At 38.7% G+C, this 27,540-nt stretch overlaps 1 protein-coding gene across 7 annotated transcripts in view; it reads left to right on the plus strand.

Moving 5' to 3' along the window:
- Positions 1-27,540, plus strand: part of RALYL (RALY RNA binding protein like) — a 724,524-nt gene that overhangs the window by 565,784 nt on the left and 131,200 nt on the right. For all 7 annotated transcript variants that reach the window (XM_043601289.1, XM_043601284.1, XM_043601288.1 and 4 more), the window contains one exon: positions 3,668-3,743. In XM_043601289.1, the coding sequence (XP_043457224.1) occupies positions 3,668-3,743 (76 nt within the window). The remainder of the gene's footprint in view (positions 1-3,667; positions 3,744-27,540) is intronic.

Genomic DNA, 27,540 nt, shown 5'->3' on the forward strand with positions numbered 1-27,540 from the left:
TATTCCAGAAACAAATACTTTTCAAGGATTTCTTCATCTAGTTTGTGGCCTTTTTTTGCATTGTCTTTTTCTGCCTTTTACTGAGCAGAAATTCTTTTTATGTTACTATAATGTAGTAGAGTTTATCAATCTTGTATTTTAAGGCTAGTGCTTTTTATGTCTGGTTTAGGATTATCCTTTCATACTCTGATCTCATAAGGATATTTTACTATATTTCTTCTTAAAAGTTATATATTTTGGAGGGGGGAGGGCGCCTGGGTGGCTCAGTCAGTTAGGCTTCCAACTTCAGCCCAGGTCATGATCTCACTGCTCATGAATTCGAGCCCCACATTGGGCTCTGTGCTAACAGCTCAGAGCCTGGAACCTGCTTCAGATTCTGTCTCCATCTCTCTGCCCCTTCCCTGCTGATGCGCGCTCTCTCTCTCTCTCTCTCTCTCTCAAATACGAAAAATAAAACTTAAAAAAAATTTAATAAAAAAAGTTATGTATTTTTGCCTGTCACATTTAGGGTTTTAATCTGATAGTAATTATTTTTCCGTACAGTGTAAGGTAGAGGTTCAAGTTCATATTTATCCTCGCAGTAATGTAATCAGTTGTTACAGCCTCAGAAGCCTATCTTTAATCCCGGATCAGCTATGTTATTTCTGTCATAATTCAGACATTCATATATGCGTGTTTCAGTTTGGGAGTTTTCTACTCTGTTGCAATGTTTCATTTTCTATCTTTGCACAAATACTATAGTCTTAATTACTGTAGCTTAAAATAAGTCTGCATAAGGCAAGTTTGCCACCTTTGGGTTTTTTTCCAAGTGGTTATTTTGACCTTTTACTCTGTCATGTAAATCTCAGAATTAACTTACCAACTCCACACAGATATAAAAAGAATGTTTGGTGATATTATTGACATTATATGGAATCAATAAATCAACTTCAGGAGAATTGAAATGTTTGTTAAATATCAAGTTTTCTAATTTCTCTATTTATGTGAGGCAACCATAAAATCTTCCAATATAGTTATATAATTTTCCTTATAAACAACTTTAAAATTTTATAATGCATTTATCCCTAGGTACTTTACTTTTATACTATGTAAATTACATCTTTTCGAATTATATTTTTAAACATGTATTGCTGTGTAGAGATATGAATTTGAATTGTGTACATTGGCATTGAACCCAAGAAGTTTATTAAACTCTTTTATTAATTGTAATAGTCAATGGATATTTTGGAATTTTTATGTGGACCCAGTTATTATCAACAGTTATGACAGTTTAATTTCTTCCTTCCCATTTCTGGTACTGTTTTCCTGTCTTACTTCATGCACTATGAAATCCAGAATTGGTACTAGTGAATACCCTTCTAAATTTCTTGACATGAGGGGCACCTGGCTGACCCAGTTGGAAGAGCATGCGACTCTAAATCTCAGGGTCATAAGTTTGAGCCCCATGTTGGGTGTAGACATAATATAAAAATTAGCTAATTAAGTACTCAAATACCTTGATGTTAAAGAAAATGTAGCCAATATTTCACTATTAACTATGACATTTACTAGAGAATTTTTTTGTAGATATTCCTTATTAGGAAGAAGGATGAAGTTTCCTTTTATTCTTAGTTAAAGATTTTAACCCATATGGGTATTGAATTCAGTAATTATATGGTTCATACCCTTTAATGTGGGCACTGTCCCCTGTCCCCTCTAATTCACAAGGACATAAAAGCTAAAGCTCAAGTTCTGGTTTCAGTAAGTGTCTTCAAGGACTAAGCCAGAGCCAGTCTTCCAATTCTATCTGATTTCCTTTCCTGCTTTGACTCAGACATAGGCTTCTATGAACTCCTTACTTTTTTACTAGCTCAGTGTTGTACTTTTTAAAAAAGTTTTTTTAACATTTATTCATTTTTGAGAGACAGAGACAAAGGATGAGCAGGGGAGGGGCAGAGAGAAAGGGAGACACAGAATCTGAAGCAGGCTCCAGTCTCTGAGCTGTCAGCACAGAGCCTGAGGTGGTGTTCAAACTCACGAATGGTGAAATCATGACCTGAGCCGAAGTCAGATGCTTAACCGACTGAGCCAACCAGGCACCCCTCAATGTTGTATTTTTAAAAAAAGAGATATATTATACAGTTGACTCTTGAACAACATGGGAGTAGGGGTACTGAGCCCCTGTGCAGTCAAAAATTTACACATAATGTTTGACTCCCCCCAGAACTCAACTACTAATAGTCTACTGTTGACTGGAAACCTTACCAATAACATAAACAATAAATACATATATTGTATGTTTCATGTATTCTTGTTACTGTATTCTTACAATAGAAGTAAGCTAGAGAAAAGAGAATGTTAAGAAAATCATAAGGAAGAGAAAATACATTTACAGTACTGTACTATATTTATTGAAAAAAATCTGCATATAAATGGACTGTGCAGTTCACACCAGTGTTGTTGAAGGGTCAGCTGTATTTTATCTAGAAATTTTGGTTGTTTTCACTGCTGGGTCACTCATTCCTCCCTAATCCAGTGTACTTAGTCCACTGTACAAGAAAGGGAAGTATTCTCCTTCTTTTCTATCAAAATAATGTCAAAAAAACCAAACATTATTTTGATATATTTGATATAGATTTTCCTTCTTATCATGATTTAGAAATTTTAACTTTATTAAATCTTGGTTTTTATGTGATTTTCCAAACCTTTGTCACCCAACTTTCCAATCCCTTAACTGTTTCACACATTTCTTTAAGACAGAGATTGGGCAGTTGTATGCAAATACTCTTCTGTCAGGTACTTAAGCATCTTATTGCCTTATCCCAGAGATTTTATCATGATTTTAGTTCACAAAGGCAAAAGTTGTACTCTCTTCTTCTGACTACCCAGGAACTCTATAACTGCACATTCTAGTTTATGAGTGTGTGTGTTATATTGTTCCTTTAGTAAGCCTGGTATCCTCTAGAGTTCCACTCTTCTACATGCCTTTTCTACATAGATGAAAGATATTATCATTTAAATTAATTCCTCTTAAGAACAAAGCTCTGATCCATGCAAATGTGTATGTAAACTGAGACATTTCTGGCAAAAACCCAGTTGAGAAGGATATCTGGGGGCACCTGGGTGGCTCAGTCCATTAAGCGTCCAACGCTTGATCTCAGTTCATGGGGTCGAGCCCCACGTCGGGGTCCATGCTGACAGCATGAAACCTGCTTGGGATTCTCTCTCCTCTCTCTTTCTCTCTCTCTCTCTCTCTCTCTCTCTCTCTCTCTCAAAATAGATAAACATTCAAAAAAAGAAGGATATCTCATTCTTTCCTCATTTTACTAAGCATTCCTGATTTCTCTACCTCATTCAACATTGTCTTTTTCCATAGTAATTATTGCTTTCTAATATGTTATGAATTTTTCTGTTTGTTTTCATTGCTGTTGTTGTTGTTGTTTGCCATCTATTTCTCCCCCCAGTAGAAGGTTAGTTTTACAAAGGCATAAATCTAAACTGTTTGGTACATGACATATCTCAAACAGTGCCTGGCCTAAAGTAGATGCTCAGAAAATATTTGTTGAATAAATGAATAGCATATAACATTTGTATAGGCAAATGGCAAAAGGAAAAAAAATCTCATCATTTATTTTTCTCAAGTGGATTAATTTTTCCTAATCAGTGCTATATTATTTTTTGCTTTTAGATATCAACATGGCAGGAGAACCCAAACCATACAGACCAAAACCTGGAAACAAGAGGCCCCTTTCTGCACTTTATAGGTAAGTAAGCAATTTTATGATATATAGTAGTGGAAACTTCTTGCAACTTTAAAAAGCAACATAACCTTATAAGGAATCAAATGTTTTAAAGAACAATCCTTCCTGGCATAAAGTACAACAAAATGCTGACAATCAACATATAGATATGTTACCCAGGATTGGCAGGGATCTGTACACCTAACCTTCCCATCTCCACTAAAACAACCCCTCTACAAGATATTCCTCAAATAAAATCTAATAAAAATCTTTCATGACTTTACCTGCCAACGTGCTGGAAAGGACAATACCTTGTGACTACTGCATGCCATGTACTGTAGGTATTTTTCATGGTGTTTGATTTAATTTAATTTTCATAACCATCCTGCATTGTAGATACTTCTGCTCTTATCTTACAGATCAAGACCCTGATACACATTTTCTTGGGGAATTTCCCTAAGTCCCACCACTTGTAAGAATGATGGCACCAATATTCAGACTCATGCTGTCTGATGCCATACCTTGAGTTCTTTCCGCCTGATCATTTAGCCTCTTTTGTCACAAAGTATATGCTCATTTCACCCCTATTTCTCTAAAACAACAAATGTAGTCCTTCCCTTCTCCAAAGAGACCTACCTAATACCTTTAACCTTTCCTAATATACTTGGATCTGAGTCAATTTAACATTCCGGTCTTTCCCCTCTCGTTGCCCCAGTTTATCAGTGTCCACATTTATAATCTCAATGCTCGATAGATAAAATTAAACTGTATTTAGCCTCTCTATTGTTCTGTATAAACGTCTATCATGTTAAGTAAAATTCAGTTCATTTGGATAAGAGGACAAGAGTAAGCTCACAGAACTTTTAGTTCTTTAAAAATAGCCACTTTTGGGGGGTGCCTGCGTGGCTCAGTTGGTTGAACTTCTGACTTTGGCCTGGGTCACGATCTCAGGGTTCACAAGTTTGAGCCCTGCGTCAGGCTCTGTGCTGACAGCTCAGAGCCTGAGGCCTGTGTCTCCCTCTCTCTCTACCCCTCTCCAGCTCACTCTCTGTCTCTCTTTCTGTCAAAAATAAGTAAAAACAGGGGAATCTACGTGGCTCAGTCGGTTATGTGTCTGACTTCAACTCAGATCATAATCTCGCAGTCTATGGGTTTGAGCCCAGCGTCAGACTCAGTGCCGACAACTCAGAGCCTGGAACCTGCTTCAGATTCTATGTCTCCCTCTCTCTCTGCTCTCCCCCACTCACCCTCGGTGTTTGTGTCTCTCTCTCAAAAATAAATAAACATTAAAAAATTTTAAGTAAATACATACATAAATAAAAACATTAAAAAAATTTTTTTAATAGTGACTTTTGAAAACAAAAATGTTCTGTTGCTAAGCCATATGTCCCACTTCATGAACTTTTGCCATTGGTTTTTGTACTGTTAAGTGCCAATTTTGCATCTCTCTGTTAAATCCCCTTTTGTTAGACTTGGCCAATTGTTCCAAGCTATTGAGATCTCCTGTCATCCAATTTATTTGGTCGTCTCCCAGATATGTGTCTTCATTCCATCAGTATCCACATCCAAAGAACTAATGTAAGTGTTGAGCAAGGCCCCCTTTTTTAACCTGATATTATTTGGATAAAGGAGAACTGAGTTCTACTTGTCAAAATTGATTATATTCTAATATAGTACAGTAAGAAGAGTACTCAAAAGATAGCTTGGAGCTGGTTTTTTTCATCTTTGTTCTCTGAGAACTAGCGTATCTCCTTCTTTCAGCCACTCACAGCCTCATTTCCCAAGCTGTGAAATAAAAAAGATCAGAATTAAATGAGTGCCAAGGTCCTATCCATGCTAATGCTCCAGGGCTCTCTAATGCATGACCATTAGAAATCATAAAATAGATATTGAAAATATGTCTTAATTGCTCATATTATTTTAGCTATGTGAGTTTACTTCATTTTAATTTAAAAATTTATATAAAAATGGAAAAGTACAGGCCTTAACAAATTTGATAAATGATCATAAGACAATATTGGTATTAAAGGTCCAAAATGAAGTCACCAGCCAAAGTGAAGTGATACTTTCTCTACCTTGTTTAAGGTAGAGGATACCTTTACAAAAAACTGAAAAAATGCAAGTTCTTTTGTGATCAGATTCATTTTTAAATGTATGTATAGAACTGCCTCTAATGTAGAACATTTCAAAAGCCGTATTTTTAATAATTAACAAAACAAACTGTCAGTGGCTTTTTAAATTTTTTCTCATCAAAGAGTTACCACTGTGCAGTGATGTTGATTTTCTGATTTTCCCTGTTCTTGGACTGTTTTGATTTTCTTATGAGAATAGAAGCTTGTGACAAGAAACAGATGTCTTTTTAACTATTATTTCTCTATTACTAAATTACGTTGAATTGTGAATTCAAAGGAATCAAAAGCAGAAGTTCATTTAATCTGATATATTGTATACAAATTACATCGGTGGAGAAATGCTTATTTATCCTGTTTTCATCTGTTTACTTAAAGGAAGGCTGGGTTGTACTGAAATTACAAAGAGGTAACAAAGGGAACAAAAGAGAGTGGAATGCACGTCTAAGAACACCCTTTTATACACACTTTCTCATTCTTACATAAGCTTAATAATAGTAATAACTCCTTTTTATGTAGACACACTGTATTTTCAGAGTCACTATTTATCTGTTCACCACAAAAGTCCACAAGGTTTGTATTATGAGCCTTGTATTATAAATGAAAAAACTAAGTTTCCAAAACAATAAAGGACTCGCCCGAACTAAGATGACAAGATTAGGAACTGAACACTGGTTTTCAGCCTTCAATTCTAGTGATCTTGCCGCTAGATCACTGCTCCGCATATTTACTCACCTGCCCCTATCTAAGCATAGAGATTATAAAAAGCAGAGATTCCTACCCAGCAAAACTAATAATCACTTACACTGTCCATGATTACCATGACAGCAGGTGGCAAAGGAAAGACTACACAGTATAAAAACCAGAGAGTTACAACCGATCTCTGTGATCATGGGGCACAAATTTTGAGCTTCAGGTTCTTTATCTCACATAATAGTTGTAGAATTTTCTTGATAGGATAAAATGAATAGTTGAGGCAAAAACACCTAATCTTAGTGCAGGGCATATGGTGGCAGCTTGAAAAGAGGTTGTTTCTGCTTTCCTGTTCTTTGTAACTTTGGGTCTCTTATCCATGAAATGAGAAAGCTGGAATAATTTCATTTCTTCGTTTATTTGTTCATTCATTCATACAAGACATATTTATTGTGCGTCTACTATAGTTTAGGCACTGTGGTCACTGCTTTTCAAGGCAAATGACATAGCAAATGCCAAGGCCACAAGGCAAGGAGAAATCAAAATTAAATAAAAATAAATTATTTTTCGGGTTCTTGGTAACCTCTGATTTACCGTCATGCCCTAAACTGTTATGTCTCCAGATCTCTTTACCCTGTTGGGGATGTATATGATTTGCTATCAGACTTTCTCCTTCACCTGCATCCATTTCATCTCTGTCATGAACCGCAAAGTAGTATTTACATGGAATACACACTGAGGGATAACCTTGTTATTTCTTTTTTATATTTTTTACATTTATTTATTTATTGAGAGACATAGAGAGACAGAGCACAAGTTGGGGAGGGGCAGAGAGAGAAGGAGACACAGAATCCAAAGCAAGCTCCAGGCTCTGAGCTGTCAGCACAGAGCCCAATGTGGGACTCGAACTCAAGAACTGCGAGATCATGACCTGAGCTGAAGTCGGACGCTTAACCGACTGAACCACCCAGGAGCCCCTAACCTTGTTACTTCTTTTAACAGGATTTTCAGTTTAGCCAGACAGCCTTCACCAAGCATTTATCATGTGCTGAATTAACATAGTATATGTGGAAGCCACAAAAAATTTTAAAAACATACTAAAGCCTTAAAATATTTACTGTGGTATTCACGAGTTAAATGTACACACAAATAAAGAACATAAATGAAGTATACATACAGTTCTATAAGAAAACAAATGAGAGAGTAACTGATCCTGCCTAAGGGGAGGGGAGGAGGAAGTCTGAGTGACGTTTGATCTGACTTCTGAGCAATCAGGCATTCACTCATAGGCAAAGAGAAAGAGAGCATGCTGGCAAAAGAAAATGTGACCAGGGAATAGACACATGATTAAGAAGAGGATCTCATGGTGAGAACTAGTATAGTCTACTTGGTGAAGGCAAAGAACGGATAACTGGAATGCTATGGGGCTCAGGCTGTCAGGATCTTAATACGCCTGCTTATCAGATTAAGGAGATTCAGCTTTTATTCTACAGGCAACAAGGAGCCATTTGAATATGGTGAGCAATTGGCAGTGGGATGGAAGGATGAGTGAGTCACAAATATGGCCAAGATTTCCAGCTTAGACAAGTGAGGGGATGATCACATGAGTCTGATAGAAGACATAAGAAAGACATGAGAAGCCCCAGCAGGCTCAGGTGTAAGGTTGGGCAAAGGAAGGAAAAGAAATTATTTCAGTCTTCTACAGGAATTCATAAAGATAGACAATTCATTAAAATAGCACTTGTAATAAAAATGTCTCCCATTAGAGGCTATTTGTAAATGAAACGTAATTAATCATGTGTGAACATTCCATAAATATTGGACCTAGTCCTAATGGTGAATAGCAAATCCATTCTCTAGGGAAAATATTGTGACTTTTAATAAATTGCTGCTTCGAATGTGCTATGTACATTACACAGTATCTATGGTGCTCTACAATAAAATTCTCCCCCAGGAAGTGAGTTTCCCAGCATGCCAAGTCCCAATTAATGCTAAATAATAGCTAAATGAGAATAATTGTATGATGGTTTTGTTTCTGCTTATAAAGGAGACAGACCTTTCCTCTCTGATGTGAGTAAAACTGACAACCAGAGAACAAAGATACTACTTATCATAGCTGACCAAGAACAGGTTTTCATTCACCTAGAGGCAGCCCTCCCAGTCACAGGGAGCACAAGGCAGTGAGAGACATAAAACACAGTGTCATCCTATTCATTGCATGGATATTACTAGGTATCATTCCCAAATATGGCTTTATGGTTATTACACAGATGCCTTTCTTAGCAACCTTCCCACCTCACAGAGACGGCCATGGGCATCCAGATTGCCACTGCAAGTAACTTTAAGGCTCCCTTACGATTGTCTTAGGATGACCTATAGTATTACCATTTTAAGATCACCACAATTAGTGGCGATAACATGAATGCAGGTTATATTATAGGACTTTCAATGACCAAAACACTTTCAGAGTCTGGGCCAAGTAAGGTGACTCTGCAGCAAAATCTCTCTGGTGATTTGTTTACCAATTGACCTACGTGAATTCTGTTACCATCCTCATGGCCACTCTGGCACAACATAGAGAAGAGGGACCTTCAGGTGACCCAAAATGTTCCCTAGGACCTTGAAATGAAATCAAATGAAATGAAAGCAATAGAGGCTAATTTCACCCAATGCAAAATAGCAAAAAATCAATATGGAGGAAAAGCATCCTGGATATCTCCACTTCACTGACTTGCTCTGTTTGCTGAGGAATGTTTACCAGTTAGCTATTGGTTATTTTATTTATTTTCTGTCTCCTTTTATAATATCAAGGATAATACACATACATTTTCAGAAGCTTAATACTTTCAGTATCAGCGTCTCCCTTTGCACTGGTAAAGGCTTCCATTTCACCTACCTACTCCGGTGGGCCCAGGCGGAAAGCCATCTAGGAATGGACTCTGTGGTTTTTAAATGGAATGTGAGGAGGACACGGAACTGTTCCTCTCACCCCCTGTGCTGATGCCTTTGCCCTTTTAAAATGGACACAAGCCCCAGCACTGACATGCCTACAAGCTTCAACTTGAAATTAAGTTGTCTCTGGGTCTATGTAGCAATCGCAGTCTCTTTTAGCTCCTGATTCAGTCTTGGGCAATCAAATTACTGGCAAGGAAAAGTGTGGTCGCAAATATGCACAAGAGAAAAAAAAAGTCCACTTCTAAAACTCAAAGCTGAGGGGCGCCTGGGTGGCGCAGTCGGTTAAGCGTCCGACTTCAGCCAGGTCACCATCTCGCGGTCCGTGAGTTCGAGCCCCGCGTCAGGCTCTGGGCTGATGGCTCAGAGCCTGGAGCCTGTTTCCGATTCTGTGTCTCCCTCTCTCTCTGCCCCTCCCCCATTCATGCTCTGTGTCTCTCTGTCCCAAAAATAAATAAACGTTGAAAAAAAAAATTTGGAAAAAAAAAATTAAACTCAAAGCTGAGTATATATATATATATATATATGGTAATTGAAGGTGAGTTCTCTTCAATTCACACTTCTCAAGCGAACATGAAATGCTGTTGAACCAGAAAAGGTCCCCAGTACTCACTTTGTGGATGGCTTAAAACTGTGCAGATGTTTTACGTATGTTTGGTGGAAATGGTGTCAGACAGGACTGCCTCCTAAACTGGCTCAGCAATTTCAGTGACGTGAACTCCGTCTCTTCTTCATTTGCTTCTTTATCTGCTTGAAGGAGGAATAAAAGTTTCCTGAAAGATGACATATTTAAGGACTGGAACTGTTATAGATGCTCTACAAATTTTAGTGATTCTCATTATTATGATTATTCAAAGAGAAAGGTCTATGATCAATTATTTTAAGAAGTTATTTTAAAGGAGCCTTGAGCTATGATGATGTTGCTAAAATCCATACAGCCAGCTAAATAGGTTAACATTTTCTATAACCGCCTAAAAAGATACTTTTGGGGGGAGAAAAAGATTATGCTAATTTATAGTATGTCCCTCATATTTCAATATTAAACAAATGTAAGTTATAAACCTTTTACTTTAAAACATTTATAGAAATACGGGCATAATGCCCATTAAAATAGTTCTGCTACAGGCTGTTTTCTGCTAGGTGAAGGAATGGCCTGTTTGCAGTCTTTTGTTAGTTTTTAATGCATAAATATCCATGAATAAATACCTTCTTGCACATGGGAAGAACACAGTAACTGTAAAGGGAGACTAGATGGTATAATTCCTTAGAGAATCCATAACTACGGCTTTTTGAAAGACTATGATTCTATTTGTTTGATTTCAGATAACTTATGATAAAATCAAAGGAAGCAAAATCATGCAACCAATTTTAAAAAGAGGTTAATAATAAGAATCAAGAATTAGGTGGGAATTGGGGTGGGGTGTGGCAGATAGGGTCAAGCAAATTATACTTAGAAAACTTATGCAATAATAAGGTATTACAAGTGAGCATCGAACTTAGTGATGGGATTCCTGGCAGTCAAAGAGAAAAGGGATGCATGATAATTTATGTAACCATCTATTAAAAGCAAGTACTCCAATTTGTGATAAGAAACTTTTTCCATAACTCTCCCTTCTCAGAAAAACTTATCACATATGAAAGTATACTAAACAGCTTGGTAGATACTACCCTCAGAACTAGTTATACAATAAACACACATATACACACTCATGCACATGAAATATTTTTCAATTAATGGTACTTTCCTCATGAAGTCTGTCAATAACAACACAGACTTTTTTTCTGCTTCTCCCAAGGCAGTTTACCATCCTTCGACAAATTGCATGAAAGTCAAAAACAGTGATGTTCCAACATGGCTAGACTTACAGAGCAGCCTGGAATCACATTACCCATATTAGCTGCATGTGAGGAGGAGACAGAAAGCAAGAGAGGCTGACTACTTAGTTTACTTACGCAGCCCCAAGGACCAGAAGAAAAAGACAATGCTTGGTTGTTTACAACTTTTCACTCAGGTGCCTCTTGATCTGTTACTTAATACTCCTCTAGGATGGGGAGAAATGGAAAAGGAATGGGAAACCTAGCATGGGATAGAAGGGGCTGAAATTTCACCTCTTCCTCACAGCTAGCAGGTACAAATGAAGAAATGCAACTCTTTTCTTCTAGCCGCAATTTTACTGTACTTTAGAAGCTACAACCGGTCCTGAAATAGTTGCTTTCTGTCATTTGTGAAGACAGGATTTTCTGTTGAACCCAAGCCTCCTTACCAGGACGCAAGAGTTATGGCCTTTTATGCTATATGCTCTTTGTGTCTTACTATGTTTGTGCTCTTCTTGCTTTGCATAATGGGGTATTAAAGTTAGAGCACCAGCAGAAGCGCCACTGGTCCCCACGAAGCGTAGGAGGATGGTGGTCACCTCTCATTGTTGGGTCAATGCAGAAGTGCTCTCTGCCTGGGAGGAAGGTGCTCTCGATTTTATCTTCCAAAAGACAGTGTTTTTCTTGTTCACAAGATGGAATGTCTTCACTGTCAGTGCTGATTTCATATGTTTTCATCATTTTATTTTTTGATCATTATCTTTAGATCTAGTGACCTTTTATTTGAGGATGGCCCTTGGTAGAGAATTTGGGTCCCTGAGCTTCCAACCTAAGATAATTGAAATTGGTTGTTTTTCATTTCAAAGGGTTATTTATTTGCTTTGTTTGCCCACCAAGGGCTCATGTCTCATCTGCCCTCTCAATCTACATATTAAGTTCAAAATTCCAGGATATATTTCCTTTTCCTCAAGACTACATGGAAGAATCATAAAAGAAATCGAAATGTGTCTGAAGTCCTACTTTTAAACAAATCAAAAAGTAAAACATCTTTAGTGTGGGAATGGTACCCTCCTTTTACACTGTTGTTAATGTAATTTAAAAAAAAAATCTTTTCCCAACCCAGAAATCCTTTCCACATAGTTGTAAAGAAGGAAAACACTTTTGTCATTAAATGAACACCCAGACTGTGATGCACATCACAGATAATCTGCTAAGAGTTCACAAAAACAGAAAGAAATCTCACCCTTTAATATAGCAAAGCAGACATAACCCATTCTATGCATGTTCTCAAGATAGATAATAGCTAATCCTCGAGTAAGAGGACTTGAAAGCATCATTTGTCATGCGTAGTTCATCATAAAGTCATCTGTAATTGGGGTGACCATCTGTGTTAACTAATTGGCAGTTGGCTTTATCCAGACAAAAATTAAACTTCTCATATCTTTATGACAGGTAGTTTTGCAACCACGAACACCAGAGTTAGATTCCTACCCTCCCAGAAACTGGAAGATAGAGGTTCTATACTTTTTGATGCTTACCTTTCAAAGAGATGGCTCCCATGTCCTCAAAAAAAGATATGCCTAGGTCATACAGACCTATCTAGTTTTCAAAGGAATTTACATACATTTCAAAGAAGGAAGAACCCCTTTGCAATGACAAATTTTCTTTTTTTTCCACTCTTTTTTTAATATAATTTATTGTCAAGTTGGCTTACATACGACACCCAGTGCTCATCCCAACAAGTGCCTTCCTCAATGCCCATCACCCACTTTCCCCTCTCCCCAAAGCAGTGACAAATTTTCTAAATTAAATGCCCAAAGAAAAAGAAGGGAAGGGAAATATTTTCCCTAATTTTAAAGAGGGAGTTTTAAATTTCTAGGGTTTTGTCCCATTTTTCTTTTTTTTTTAAGTTTATTATTTGTTTTGAGAGAGACCGAGGGGGAGAAGCAGAGAGAGAGAGAGAGAGAGAGAGAGAGAGGCAGACAGAGAATCCCAAGCAGGCTCTGCACAGTCAGCACAAAGCCTGATGCTGGGCTCTAACCCATGAACAGTGAGATCATGACCTGAGCCAAAAACAAGAGTCAATCAACTAAGCCAGTGAAGTGCCCCTGTCGCATTTTTCTTAAAGTACAATTGAGAGTGATATTTATGGACTTGCTTATGTCAAGATTGATGGGAATTTCTTTATATTATGTCCATTCCTGAAAAGTTAGTGCTCTGTACCACCTCACTGACTGCTCCTCTGTGCAAGGGCTTCTACCATAGCATTCCCACCACACATGCAAGGATGCCTGTGACCATACAGACTGTTTATCTTGTAAATAAGAAAAAACATAGTGAGAAGAGAAGTGTCACGATGTAGAAGAAAGTCTGAGTACATACAAAATGGGGAGACGACAAAAGATGAAATGAATATTCACAATCTAGATGGATAGGACTGAAGTAATGAGAAGCCAAACAGCTTGTTGGCTTCTGTCATCTTTTCTCACTTTTATAAGGTAAATGATTTTAAAATCACGTATAAGTATTTTATAAACGTAATTTTTTTTATCTTTATAAAAATGTGTTTTCTCCTGGTCAATTAAAGTTTGAGAATACTTATCACAAATTATAAACTAATAGAAAATGTTGTTATAAAAAGATTTTTTTATTTTTATTTGAGAGAGAAAGAGCATGTGTGAGTGGAGGAAAGGGGCAGAGAGAGAGAGAGAGAGAGAGAGAGAGAATCCTAACCAAGCTCTACACTCAGCATGGAGCCCAACACGGGGCTCAATCCCATGATCTTAGGATTGACCTGAGCCAAAATCAAGAGTTAGATACTTAACCGACTGAGCCACCCAAGCGGCCCTAGAAAGATATTTTAAAGTTTTAATTATGAACAAGTTTTGCACTGTAAAAAAAAATGAAGTTTATAAGTTTATTAACTTTGTTTGGCTTTAAATATATTAATTAGAAAACAGTCCACAAATTTTCTTATAAAAATTACATAAACTAAATGCAAGAATAATTCTCCCAAGTTGAGTTATAAGTGCTAAAAAGCAAATCCTGAAATGTCCCTTTTTTTTGATGCCTCGAAAGATGAGGGCAAAAACGACAGCATAGTTTCACTAGATCATGAGTTAGCCACGTGTGATGAACGCTTCTCAGAAAAATGTGTTCTTTTGGAAACTAACTCTATTAAACTTTCAAAATTTCTTTCTCCTGGAATTATAGCACAATTAAGAATTCAACTTTATTGGTATTGTTAAATATCGGAATACTTAGGGTACAAGGGGATTTTCTTCCAAACCCAGACAGTGATACACTCTTCATTTATGTTTAGTGTATGGTGGAATAAAAGGACAAGGGGGTTGCTCTTAGTTAAACATATTACATTGCAAATGAAACTGCAGTGTTTCATGGTTTACACTTTAATATTTGTTTGAAGTATCTTCTGCTTCTATGTCAGAATCACTCAGTTCTGAAAAGATATCCATGGTCATTAGAAGGAGCACTGTGTTGGAATTTAGGAAACCTGCAACCACATCATGTATCTGCTACTACCTGCCCATGCCAGCCAGGTGATTATAAGCAATACAACCTCTTTTAAGTCTAACTTTTTTATAACATGAAGGAATCAAGTTAAACCGTTTCTTCATTGATTCCCATTTCTAGCACTCTGGTATTCTGCTGTTTATTTTTGAATCCAGAAACAAAAGGCTTTATTATCAAGTTTATTCATGTTTTTCCTTCAAACCCCATCCAGTATCTTAAAGTATTCATATGTTTTGACTAGGCAATTCCATTTCCAGAAGTATATCTAAGAAAATAATTCTAAATATTTAAATAACTAAAAATATGTGAAATTATTCTTAAGATGTTCTTTGCAGTTTTATTTAAAATATTGAGTAATCCGATCCAGCCAAAATGTTGTACAATAATGGGTATGGCACATCCATTAGATGGAATGTTCATGAATCGTTCATACTGACATGGGAAAAATTTAAGATTTGAGTAGAAAAACCTGCAAAGCAAAATTATATAAACAGCATAGAATTATGTAAGCATCATATATAAGCAGAAAACCAAAACTATTTAATAAATGAAACAAACATGCAGAGAAAAAAATGAAGATCAAATATTAGCTGTACTTTGAACAGGAAGGATATGAGTGATATTTTTCTTGTAACTTTAGTACCTAATGCAAATTTTCTTTAATGAGAATTTTATAACCAAAAGAAAAAGAGAGAGAGAGAGAGATTTAAAAGCCAGATTTTCCAAGTGTATATGATAAACATCACACAAAAACACACAATAGGCAACAATGAGGATTTTTTGTGTTTACTGTTGTACAAAAACCAATTCAATAGGTCTAGCCCTTCATCCTTGGAACTACACTTCTTTAGTTACCGTGGTTATTAGAAAAGTTAGTATTCTAAAAAAGGCAACTTCATTAGCATTCTGCGCAGGCCAACAGCCTAGTGGGGTGAAGCAGTTAACTGCCAGGGCTGACTGCTGGAAGTGGCCTGTCAGTGCCACGATGGGATTAGGAGCTCAGCGTACCACGGGGGGAGTGTAAGGAGCAGGGTGCAAGGAGAGCTGCTGAAGTCATCTAATCTTCAAAAATGAAAAGTCAAAATTTATGAGCCCTTAAGTAATGCAATAAAATAAGTAATCAGGAATGCGTAGTGATGGCATTCCTTCTGACTACAGATTAGTGAGCCAGTAGTAAGACAATGGCGCTTGCCAGACAATAACTGTCCCTGTGTATTTAAAGCTATAATTCAGTCGCTTTGCTGCTGTCAATGCTTTGAAAGGGCATCGTGTATGTGAGCTACAAATAGTAACAGAATAGTTTGGAATAAAGCCCAGGTTTTGTCCTTTAGTATACAGAGCATGGGACATGACAGTAAAAGAGGGGACAGGTTCTGTGTTCCAAACTCTTAACAGAGAGAATCAATGAGTACAGGAGAACCAATGGTAATGAGTCTGAGTATGGTAAATGTATCAGAGTGTATGTATCAAGAAGGGGAAAAAGAGGTAGAGGATGACCCACAGATAACAGATAATCAGGTCTAAAATAGCATTTGGAGTCAGACTGCTTAGCAACTCTTAACAAAACTATTCACAGCATCAGGGTAGAGACATTAACATGATATTATGAGAATTCTAGAAGAATTGAAGTCAAATTGTAACCGCTGATTTCTTGATTTGCTGGAGATTGTCTTTTTCTCCTTTTATTTTTTTACTCTTTACTACCTAAACTCAAGATAATGAATCTCATGTTTAAAGTGTTTAGAAAGAAAAATTGCATGACCAGTATTTGAAAAGATGGGTTAAATTAGGTCAAAAAAAGTTGAAACACATGGCATGAAAAAACTTAAAGAGATTATGAAAGAAGTAAGTAATATTAGGCATCCACTAAACTGAAAAATTAAATATATTATTTTAAAAAATGTAATGCTGAATAAACAAAAAGCAAGAAAGAACAGCTTTATGCAGGCAGGCAGTAGTTAGACAATTAGTAATTAGACAGTACTTAGACATTGTCTACCAACACAAATTGGTAAAGAGAAATGAAGGACTTCACGTGGGGTCAGCCCTGAGAGTCTTTTGAGAAATGATAGAGACTTGGAGAAGAATTTCTGATATCAGCAATTTGAATGAACCACACCATCTCCAGACTGGAAGGATAACTTATCTCTAAGCCTCTATTAACAGACCTGACTGAGGGGCGCCTGGGTGGCTCAGTGGTCAGTGGGTCCGACTTCAGCTCAGGTCATGATCTCATGGTTCGTGAGTTAGAGCCCTGTGTTGGGCTCTGTGTTGAGAGCTCAGAGCCTGGAGCCTGCTTCAGATTCTGTGTCTCCCTCTCTCTTTGCCCCTCCCCCACTCGTGCTCTGTCTCTCTCTAGCTATCTCAAAAACAAATAAACATTTAAAAAAATTTTTTTAGGGGCGCCTGGATGGCGCAGTCGGTTAAGCGTCCGACTTCAGCCAGGTCACGATCTCGCGGTCCGTGAGTTCGAGCCCCGCGTCGGGCTCTGGGCTGATGGCTCAGAGCCTGGAGCCTGTTTCCGATTCTGTGTCTCCCTCTCTCTCTGCCCCTCCCCCGTTCATGCTCTGTCTCTCTCTGTCCCAAAAATAAATAAACGTTGAAAAAAAAAATTTTTTTTTTAAGAAAACAGACCCAATTCATGGATTTACCGAATTCAGCCTATATTGGAGATTCTCAGTGGATTTAGTGGAGGAGAAGGAAACATAGAATCACTAATCCAGTTGTTTATCAATTATTAAGCACCAACTGAACAATGTCCAGGGCACTGAGTATACATTAGTTAACAAAATGGACCAAACTCCTTGACCTTACCTTCAAGTGTGAGGTAAATGATAATATACAAAAATCAATAATTAAGTTAAGCTCTAGGTTAGAAAGCAGGAGGTGTTATGGAAAAAGTAAAACAAGGCAAGAGGGATAGGAGTGGGAAGGTGAGAAGTGATCTGACTTTGAACAGGGTGGTGAGTGAAGACCAGCTGAGAAGGTGATATTTCAGCAAAGACTTGAAGAAGGTGAGGAGCAGGTAAGGTTTCCCCTGAGGGGAAAGCATTCTGGGGAGAGGGATGATCAGCACTAAGTCCTTAAAGCAAAAGCACACCCAACTATTAATAAAAAGCAAAACAGCCAATGTTTCTGGAGTAGAATTGAGCAAAGCTGAGGGCCGGGAGGAGGTGAGAGGAGAAGGCAGAGATGAAGTGAGGGTGCCAAATCCTGTAAAGCCTCGCGGACCACTCAAGTACTTTGGCTTTCACTCTGAGTGAAATGGAGAGTCTTTGGAAGATTTTAAACAAAGGATTACCATGGCAGCCTTAAATTTCTGAAAAGTCACTTTAGCTCTTTGTTGACAAAGGTTATGAAAGAACAAGGGAGGAACGTGAGAAAACACGCAAAAGATTATAATGATTTAAAGTGGTAACCGCTGAGATGAAAACAGCAGTTATATCGTGGATATATTTTGAAAGTGGAGCCAGCAAACTTACAGATTGGATGTGGACTGTGGAGAGAAGGAATGAAGGCAAGGATATTATTATCTACTGCTGGGGAAAATTTACTGGCTTAAAAAACTTATTGTTTGTCATATTTGGCAATCTGGCATGGGTTCGGTCAAGCGGTTCTGCTCTATGTGATGTCCAAATGGCTTCTGTGCTTACACATCTGGTGCTTCAGCTGGGGTCAGCTAGAACAGCTGTGGTGACTGAGCATCTTTCTCCACATGGTCTCTCCATGTGGTGAGCTTAGGCTTTATTATGGCACCGTGGTCTCAGGGTAATCGGTTTTACATAATGACTGAGTTCAAGTAGGAGGAAGAAGCTGCCTGTCCTCTTAAAACCTAGGTTGGAAATTCCGCAGTGTTACATCTGCCATGTTATATTTAGAAGAGCAAGGTATAAGGCCAGTTCACATATAAGATGAGGGGACATAGACTCCAGATCTTAATGGGTGGAAGGAAAAATTGATAATGAGCAGACTATCTACCATGGAAACCCCCATGGTTTTTGGACTGAGCATCTGAACATATGAAATTACAATTAAGTGAGATGAGCTATACTCAAGGCAGAGATCGAAGTCGGCCAAGGTAGGCAGTAGAGATTAGGAGTTTAGTTTTTTGTTAAAGTGGTGATACCTATCAGATATCTAAGTGAAAATGTCAAGTGAGCAGTTGAATACATAATCTGGAGTTCAAGCAGAGGTCTGAGCTGGATGTGCACATTTGTGATTCATCACTGTGTAGATGGCATTCAGAACCATGAGACTGGATGAGAACAAACACCAAAGGGGTAATTAATGATAGAAAAGAGTGTAATTCCAGGGACTGAGCTCAAGAACACACTGATATTTGAAGTCAGGATCTAGCAAAGGTGACTCAAAAGAAACAACTGGTGAGGTTGACTAAGTGGTATGAAACTCGGCGACGAAGTCCTTAGGGAGAAGAAATCAGTTGGGTGAACTGTTCTTCGGTGTTCATGGTAACTAACGATTTACCACTAGACTCAGCACTGTGGAGACTGCTGGAAGCCAAAAAGGTCTAGGGTCTCGGCTCAGTCCTGCATAGTTGACTCAGGGAGCAGCCCAGAAACAGATGGGACCTGGAATTATAAACCCAAGCTTTTGTACAAGAGCTCTAGCTGCAGGGTTAGAGGGACACTAACATGATGCCAAGATGCACCCCTGCCAGTCAGGTGGAGCTTTCTACACAATCCAGGAAGAGGTAATATTAAGTACTCTAGGCACATGATTGGCATCACCCAATTTTGTCAGCATGTGGCATTCGAGGTCATTAAATTCTGAAATTTGGTGCCAGGAGTTCATGTTTTCAAAGATCCGAGGGGAAAAATCCTCTGGGTCTGAGAGAGGTTGAGGGTACCGAGAAGGGAGATTAATCTGCAAGACAAGTTCGTCACTGGGAAGAGGGCAGCAACACAGTTAAGCAGAACATGCAGAGATGAACTGTTGTTTCCCATGCCCGTATCAGATGTCAGCTACAGCTTGGGTTGAATTGGTTTCAAGCATTTTACTAAGAGAAGGCAGAGGAGACGCTGAGGCTGCATCTCGGAGCTGAATGGGTCTGAGAGTGGGGGACACAGAGGAAGCATGGGGACTGGAGGGAGGGCTTGAGGGAGGCACGTGAGACAAAAGCCAACTGCTCATCTCAACCAGCGGGGGGCTGGCCTGCAAAGGTGTGTTTTATGTCTTTTGGCAGCAATCGCACTCTGTACAACTTACTCTGACAGGCAATCAAAAGACTGTACAGCATTGTATCGCCTCTGATCTCTTCATTTAAAATGGAGTAGAAAGATAAATGACATCATAAGGCTGCAAAAAAAACCAGGACTGAGGATGGAGATTTGAAACTGGATAACTCTGTGACTGATTACCTGCTTTCCCCGTCCGTGCTCTTGGCAGACAAGACACACAGTTTAATAGTTATTAGCAAGTAACTAAATAAAACCATTGAAAGAGACAGATGAGCAGCCAATGGCTGGTTTTTCTTAAATCTACTTCCTTTCACTACCTAGGTTTGGAACTGAGATAAGCAAATCATCCAACATGAAAATAACTGAATTTGCAAGTATCTCTCTCTTTTTTTTTAAGCTTACTTATTTTTGAGAGAGAGAGAGAGAGAGAGAGAGAGAGAACCAACAGGGGAGGGGCAGCAAAAGAGAGGGACAGAGTATCCAAAGAGGCTCTATGCTGACAGCAGAGAGCCCAATGTAGGGCTCAAACTCAGGAACCATGAGATCGTGACCTGAGCTGAAGACAGATGCTTAACTGACTGAGCCTCCCAGGCGCCCCTGAAAATATCTCTTTTCAGAAAATATTTTTCTCTTACTTGAATGGAAAGCTCCATGCACTTGTATGCACTCCTTTCCAGTGAGAGGTGTGGTGAGGTTAATTCCGGAATCAGAGTAAAACAAGGGTGAGACTCTATAGTCTCTGCCTTGGCCACATATCTTACTACTCCTACATCTAGCCCTGCCCCTGGGCTATTGGAGTAAGCGCTTCAAGCCTCCCAGGAGAATCTGCCAATAGTTAATCTTTCTTGCCTTGAGGATCTTCTCTATACCTCATGTCCGTTCCCCTCGCTGCAGCTCAATCCTCCCAGCAGCGTTGTGAAGCTGCACTGCAGCCGGTGCGGGGACATGAGCCTTGCAGCCTCAATTTACAAAATGGCAAAAGTCAGGACCGTGCGTGCCAAAACTGCCCCTGAGATTCTTGGTTGATACCACAGCCATCCATTAACCTGTCCCTGGAGTTAGGAGCACAGATGGTGGGAACTGCAAATGGAACTTACCAAGAGGTCTGATGATAGCTCTAAGCAGAAATTTCAATTGAGCATGAAAGCCCTTGTAAAAAGGTATCACAGGAAATTGAGGGGAAAGCTGTTTTTTACTCCAGAGAAATGGAATCCATTGTAGACAGATCTCACTGCAGGAGTGAATAGCATGTCAAATTAAAAATATCAGCTATTATCGTTATGAGGCATTAAGTATACACTATTATTTGTACACATTGGCATATGGACTCTACGTCCAGAAACCTGGGTTCCACTGCAGGCTTTAGACCTCTTTATTCCTTTTTATAAGTTTGAGCAAATTTCTGTACCTTCTATTCGCACAGAGTTGGTAAATACATATTCGCACACCATTCTTCTCCTTTCCTTTTATGTTTCTGTGGCAGACATAGGTTAATTACAACCCTCTTACACCCAGAGGCCTGAATAGGTTTTAGAATCCTTATCAACACCTTGTTCCCAGCAGCCACCATCAATTAGTCAGAATTGACACAAAAATTAAAACTTATTTGACCTCTCAGCTTTAGAGCATAGAAGCTTTTAAGGAAATGATTGCTCCCACTCTTAGCCGTCTCAGACCATCCCCTCACAGCCTCACCCAGAGCCCTGCTTTGCCTCAGATTTCTCAGTGCAGTTGACAGGACACCATCAAAGGCTATACTTGGGATAATCCTTGTGCATCTGTTACAACACTACGCCCCGGTAAGAGCCACACCTGGGAACAGGCTATGGTTGGCACGAGAATGCACTGTGAGTGCCTGCTCATGATCAGGAGACAAAATATCTTGAACTCTTGTTCCACCAAAGACACTCATGGTTGAGTCGTACTCAGACTTCCTCAGGCAGGGGGAGGTGAGGAGGTTGGTGCCTGTACAGACCAGTGCTTCTTCCCATGCCACACACCAATATAGTGTGTCCTTCCTGACAAGCTTATTGCTCCCCAGGCAAGAGCTTCTAGGCATCTAAGCCCTGGTGGGCCAGCACAGAAACCTGGGCTGCTTTTGCTTCTGTTTTCTCTCTTTAAGTGAGGAGAAGAGAAGACCCAAGGTAAGTACTACACACAGATGCTGATTTTTACTGGCTGTCAGAGAATTCACCTACAGCCACCTATGAGTATCTTGCTCCTATTACATAAAGAAGACTCTTGTTTGCTTTTTAATTTTCTGGCAGTAGATGAACTTTTTAAAAAAAATTTTTTTTTCAACGTTTTTTATTTATTTTTGGGACAGAGAGAGACAGAGCATGAACGGGGGAGGGTCAGAGAGAGAGGGAGACACAGAACCGGAAACAGGCTCCAGGCTCTGAGCCATCAGCCCAGAGCCCAACGCGGGGCTCGAACTCACCGCCGCAAGATCGTGACCTGGCTGAAGTCAGACGCTTAACTGACTGCGCCACCCAGGCGCCCCAGTAGATGAACTTTTAAGAATACTGATAGAATCGTGTTATATTTTAGTATGTAAAATGTTCAGTAAAGGAAGACGTCTATGAATCAATTTACAAGTGCTTATCTTTGATCAAAATCGTCATCTTTTGCTCAAATTTAATCATTTACCTTGAAAAAAAAAAAGCCTGTTTAAATCATAATGCCTTGGAATGATGAAAATGTCATGTAGATGTGTTTAGATTACAAATGGTTGATGATGAAATGTAAACTTTAAATATCAAAGTAAGATTCCTATAATTCAAAAAATGCTATTAAGCTGTTCATAAAATGGCATGTCAAATTATTCCATAAATAATAAGCAATCTGTTAGCTAAGCATTCACTCACAATGACACGGACCACCATGGCGTCCCTTTCTGAACTTGGCATCTATACACCTAGAGGCCTGTTAGTGAGCCTAGGTATCTCTCCTCAATCCTTTTCTTCCCATTGTACACATTCTCTCTGGGGGCCTCCATTCCCTCCCTCGATGTCCTATGCTAACTCTGTTTTGATGACACGACTCCCAAATCTGTATTTCCAGCACAGAAGTCTTGCCTGCATTCCAGGCATACATGTCCATCTGTTACATACCTTCACCAAGCATTGCTCCGCGTGATCCGCTGTTATACAACTGCTGCACCAACCTGTTCCCCAGCCTGGACTCCCTATATCTGTTAACTGGCCATGAATCCAGGAACAATCTGAGCACTTGGGGATAAAAAATAATAATAACAATGATGGCAGAAATCTATTAAGTATTTACCTATCCATTTATTTATTTATTTATCTAATTAATTTAGTTATCTATTTCATTACTTACTTATCTAATTCTCACAACAGCCCTAAGAGTTCAGTTTATTATTACCTCATTTTGCAGATGAGATCATTGAGGCATAAAGAAAAGCGCCTTACTTTTTCAAGGCCACACAGCCAGGAGATGTTAGAGTCAGAACTAGAATCAGGCTGACTGATTCTAGGAACTGTGTCCGTAAGTTCTTTGGAACATCCATCTTAAATGTAGGTCAGGCTTGGGTTGCCATTGTTAAAGAGAATAGATCAGATGGTGGTAAATAGTGTTGCTTCTTGGCAATTTTTACTGCAAAACCATATAAATATCATAGGGGACCATACTTATGAGTCACTTTGGACTCATAAAAAACCCACCAGTTTTACAAAAACAAGGTAGTTGAAGTCATTTCTGCAAAAACACAGTATCTCCCCAAGCACAGGGAGTGAGAAAGCAAGATGCCACCCTGACGGTGAGCATTTGGCTCAGCTTGGCTGGAGCATAGAATTTGTAGGCTGAAGTGGCAGAAGACAAAGCTGGGAAGGTACTAGAACAAGATTTTGAATAAACTTTTACTTACATTAAAGGATTTGGACTTTACTGTGTAGGTGAATCCTGGAAGTAGGGGTGCGGGAGTGAGGCAGGGAAAGTTCATTTGAAAAAATCATTCCTGCAAGCCTCCTATGAAGTAGGAATGACTCTAGGTACTTGAAATACAGTGAGTTCCTACTTTCAAGGAGTATACAGTCTTAATAGGGGACTTGTCAAATATACTAGGAATGTTGAATACATCATGATTAGGTGTTACAGGGTGCTATCAGAACAATTATAAAGCACTCCTAACCAACCAATGGTGCTTTATGAGAAAAAATTTCCTGGAAGCACTCACAGATGTGTAATGAGGGGAATTACATGATCATATTGCATGATAGTTATTTTACAAAGATGATTTTGCTAGTAGATATAGCTATTCCAAAGAATACTGAAGAAGGAAGGTGAATGAGGAGGTTTTTCTAATAGCTCACATAAAGGTTGATGATCATTTAAACTGTAATAATAAGAATTAAGAAGTAAGTAAAGAACTAAGAGGACTTTGGACAGTAGAAACAGCAGTACTAGAGGGTCAACTGAAAGTGCATGCCATTGGAAGGGAGTTGAAGAGAGAGATTATGATCTTTCTAGTTTGGTCACCTGATTGGCTGATTATGCCATTGAGTTAAGGATGAAGAAGAACAGAATGAGGGAGGCAGACAATGAATTTTGTTTGGAACATGTTAAGTTGAAGGCATCTACAATTAGAGATATATGGTGGACAGATACAGAGGGATAAATAGAGTAATACTAAAGACAAAAGTTTGGAAATATCAGGGGTGCCTGGGTGGCTCAGTCGGTTAAGCATCCGACTTTGGCTCAGGTCATGATCTCACGGTCCATGAGTTCAAGCCCCGCATCTGGCTCTGTGCTGACAGCTTGGAACCTGGAGCCTGCTTCAGATTCTGTGTCTCCCTCTCTCTCTGCCCCTCCCCTGTTCATGCTCTGTCTCTCTCTGTCTCAAAAATAGATAAACATTAAAAAAAATTTTAAGTTTGGAAATATCCAGCATATCAACAACATGTGAGACCAGATAAGATTTCTCAGTGGAGTATAGAAACTATAAAGAAAGGAAATGTGATAATGCCGTTAGGCACATATAAGCAAAATAAAACAAAGGAAATAAATTGATGAAAGACAATGCACAATGCGAGACATGAGCACATGAAGTTTAGAGCCAGAATGCCTAAATTAAAATCCTAGCTTAGCCACTGTTAGCTGTGTGACCTTAGGCAAAACATTTAACATCTTTGGGTATCAGTTTCCTCATCTGTAAAATGAGATCTATCTCAGAGGATATCATGGTGCTTAAATAAATCAGTGTTTATAAAGCATTTTTAATAACACCTGGTCTTTAATAAATACAGCTTAGATTTTTTTGTTATTAAATACAAAGTGTTATAAATCCGTTAACCCCAAATATTGATCTTCACTTTGCATTCTATTTTTATTTCTTTACTGTGCCTGTTTTTCCAAAGGCTATAGTTTGTTTATCTTATTATACTCCTAATTCTAGCCAGTCTTGAATGAAGCATTATTAAATTAACTACCCAGTTCATGTTAAAAGTAAATCTTAGGAAAGACAAAACCAGTCTTTTTCTTCACAAAACAATTACCTTGTTTAAAAAACTCAGAAAAGTTCTCTCTGGGCATATCACGATGTAATCATATGTTTCTAAGGATTACACTGATAAACAATTTTCTCCAAAGGGATATTTCTGCTGGTAGTTTCCTTCTTTTGCATTTTTTTTTCACTTTTCAGGACTAAAATCACAAGTGTGAGCTTTTCACATTTTCAGGCAGTTTCAGCGCATAGAATTAACAACCTATCTTTGGCATGGTCATGACCATCACAGTCTACTCTGTGCCAGGAACTGTGTTAGTTGCTCTAAGTACATAATCTCATACTCTTCACAAGATATGTTGTAAGTTGCTTCTGATGTTGGCTATATAATTAATGAGAAGATATGTAAAAAAAAAAAAATACATCTCTGAATTAACTCAAGCCTGGGGAAGTTGACTTTATGTAATGAAACCATGACTAAGCAGTTGGTTAGAAAGCAGAGCATTGTTCAGTGTGGGCCAGTTATCACCTCCCTCTACAGTGTGCCATCATTTTGAGGATGAGACATGGCATAGGATTGCCTGATGGTGGCTCCCCACAGACTTCCTGCTCTGTATCACCACTGAAAATGCTTGGGGCTCCAGGTACCTAGGGTTCATTTTCAGTGGCTTGGAATGACTAATGGACAATAATCTTTCCTTTCTGCTCAGCTGGTGGAGCATCAGCCAGAACCTCCCTTGGACCATTGGAAGGTTTAACACAGAACTTTGATGAGCTTCTTCTCTAAGCAGACTTGCAAGTTTAACATTCTTACAATCTTGAAACTGGAAGCTAGACTTTTAACCCAAGACTATTGTCCGGAGAATATGTCATAGTAATTGAGATAATAAGTAATAGAAGCTTAGTGACAGGAGTGTCCCTGTAAGATGAAGGTGTCAGGATTAGCTTTATGAAGGAGTTAGATAAACTCATAAGACAAATAGATCATAAGGAAAGGAATTAAAAACTAGTATTCTGGTACAGAAAAAGAATGCTTAAAGACATCAAAGGAGATTTGTTTAAGTCACAAATAGACAAATATCCTGGAATAAAGTGGTTGGTAAGAGAAGTGATAAAGAGCGACATGGAAAGTTAGCGTGAGGCATGTTTCTCACAAGCTTTCGAATGACACACTAAAAAGTTTGGGCATCTTCCTATGGTTATCAAAATTGTCAAGAAATATGGTGACGTGAAAATAGCATTGTAGGAGAGTTGATCTGTCAGCAGTAGGTGCAGAGATTTGGTGATGTAGAAAGGTAATTCAAATTATACTGAACTTGTAATTCTGGGAGAATATTTTGATATATATTAAAATAAAGAGTGCCTATTTTGACAGGTTGTTTCCAGTTTCTTTCAGCAATATAGTTATAGGTTGGCAAAACTTTTTTTTTAATGTTTTTATTTATTTTTGAGAGCTCTCTCTCTCTCAGAGTGTGAGTGGGGGAGGGGCAGAGAGAGAGGGGACACAGAATCTGAAGCAGGCTCCGGGCTCTGAGCTGTCAGCACACAGCCCGACGAAGGGCTCAATCTCACGGACCGGGAGATCATGACCTGAACCGAAGTCGGACGCTTACCGACTGAGCCACCCAGGTTGACATACCTTTTCTATAAAGGCCATAGAGTAAATATTTTCAAATTGTGGACGAATAGTCTCTGTTACAACTACTCAACTTGCTACTATAGCACAAAAGCAGCCTTAAACAATATGTAAATGAATAAGCGTGACTGTGTCTCAGTTGACTTTATTTATGGACTCTGGAATTTGAAAGTTCATATAATTTTCATGTGTCAAAAAGTATTATTCTTTTTTGATATTTTTCAGCCATCTAAAAATGTATACTTGTGGGCACCTGGGTGGCTCAGTTGGTTGAACATCTGACTTCGGCTCAGGTCATGATCTCACAGTTCAAGGGTTTGAGGCCTGCTGTGCTGACAGCTCAGAGCCCGGAGCCTGCTTAGGATTCTGTGTCTCCCTCTCACTCTCCCTCCCCCACTGA

The sequence above is a fragment of the Prionailurus bengalensis genome, chromosome F2 (genome assembly GCF_016509475.1).
Source record: "Prionailurus bengalensis isolate Pbe53 chromosome F2, Fcat_Pben_1.1_paternal_pri, whole genome shotgun sequence".
Classification (NCBI taxonomy): domain Eukaryota; kingdom Metazoa; phylum Chordata; class Mammalia; order Carnivora; family Felidae; genus Prionailurus; species Prionailurus bengalensis.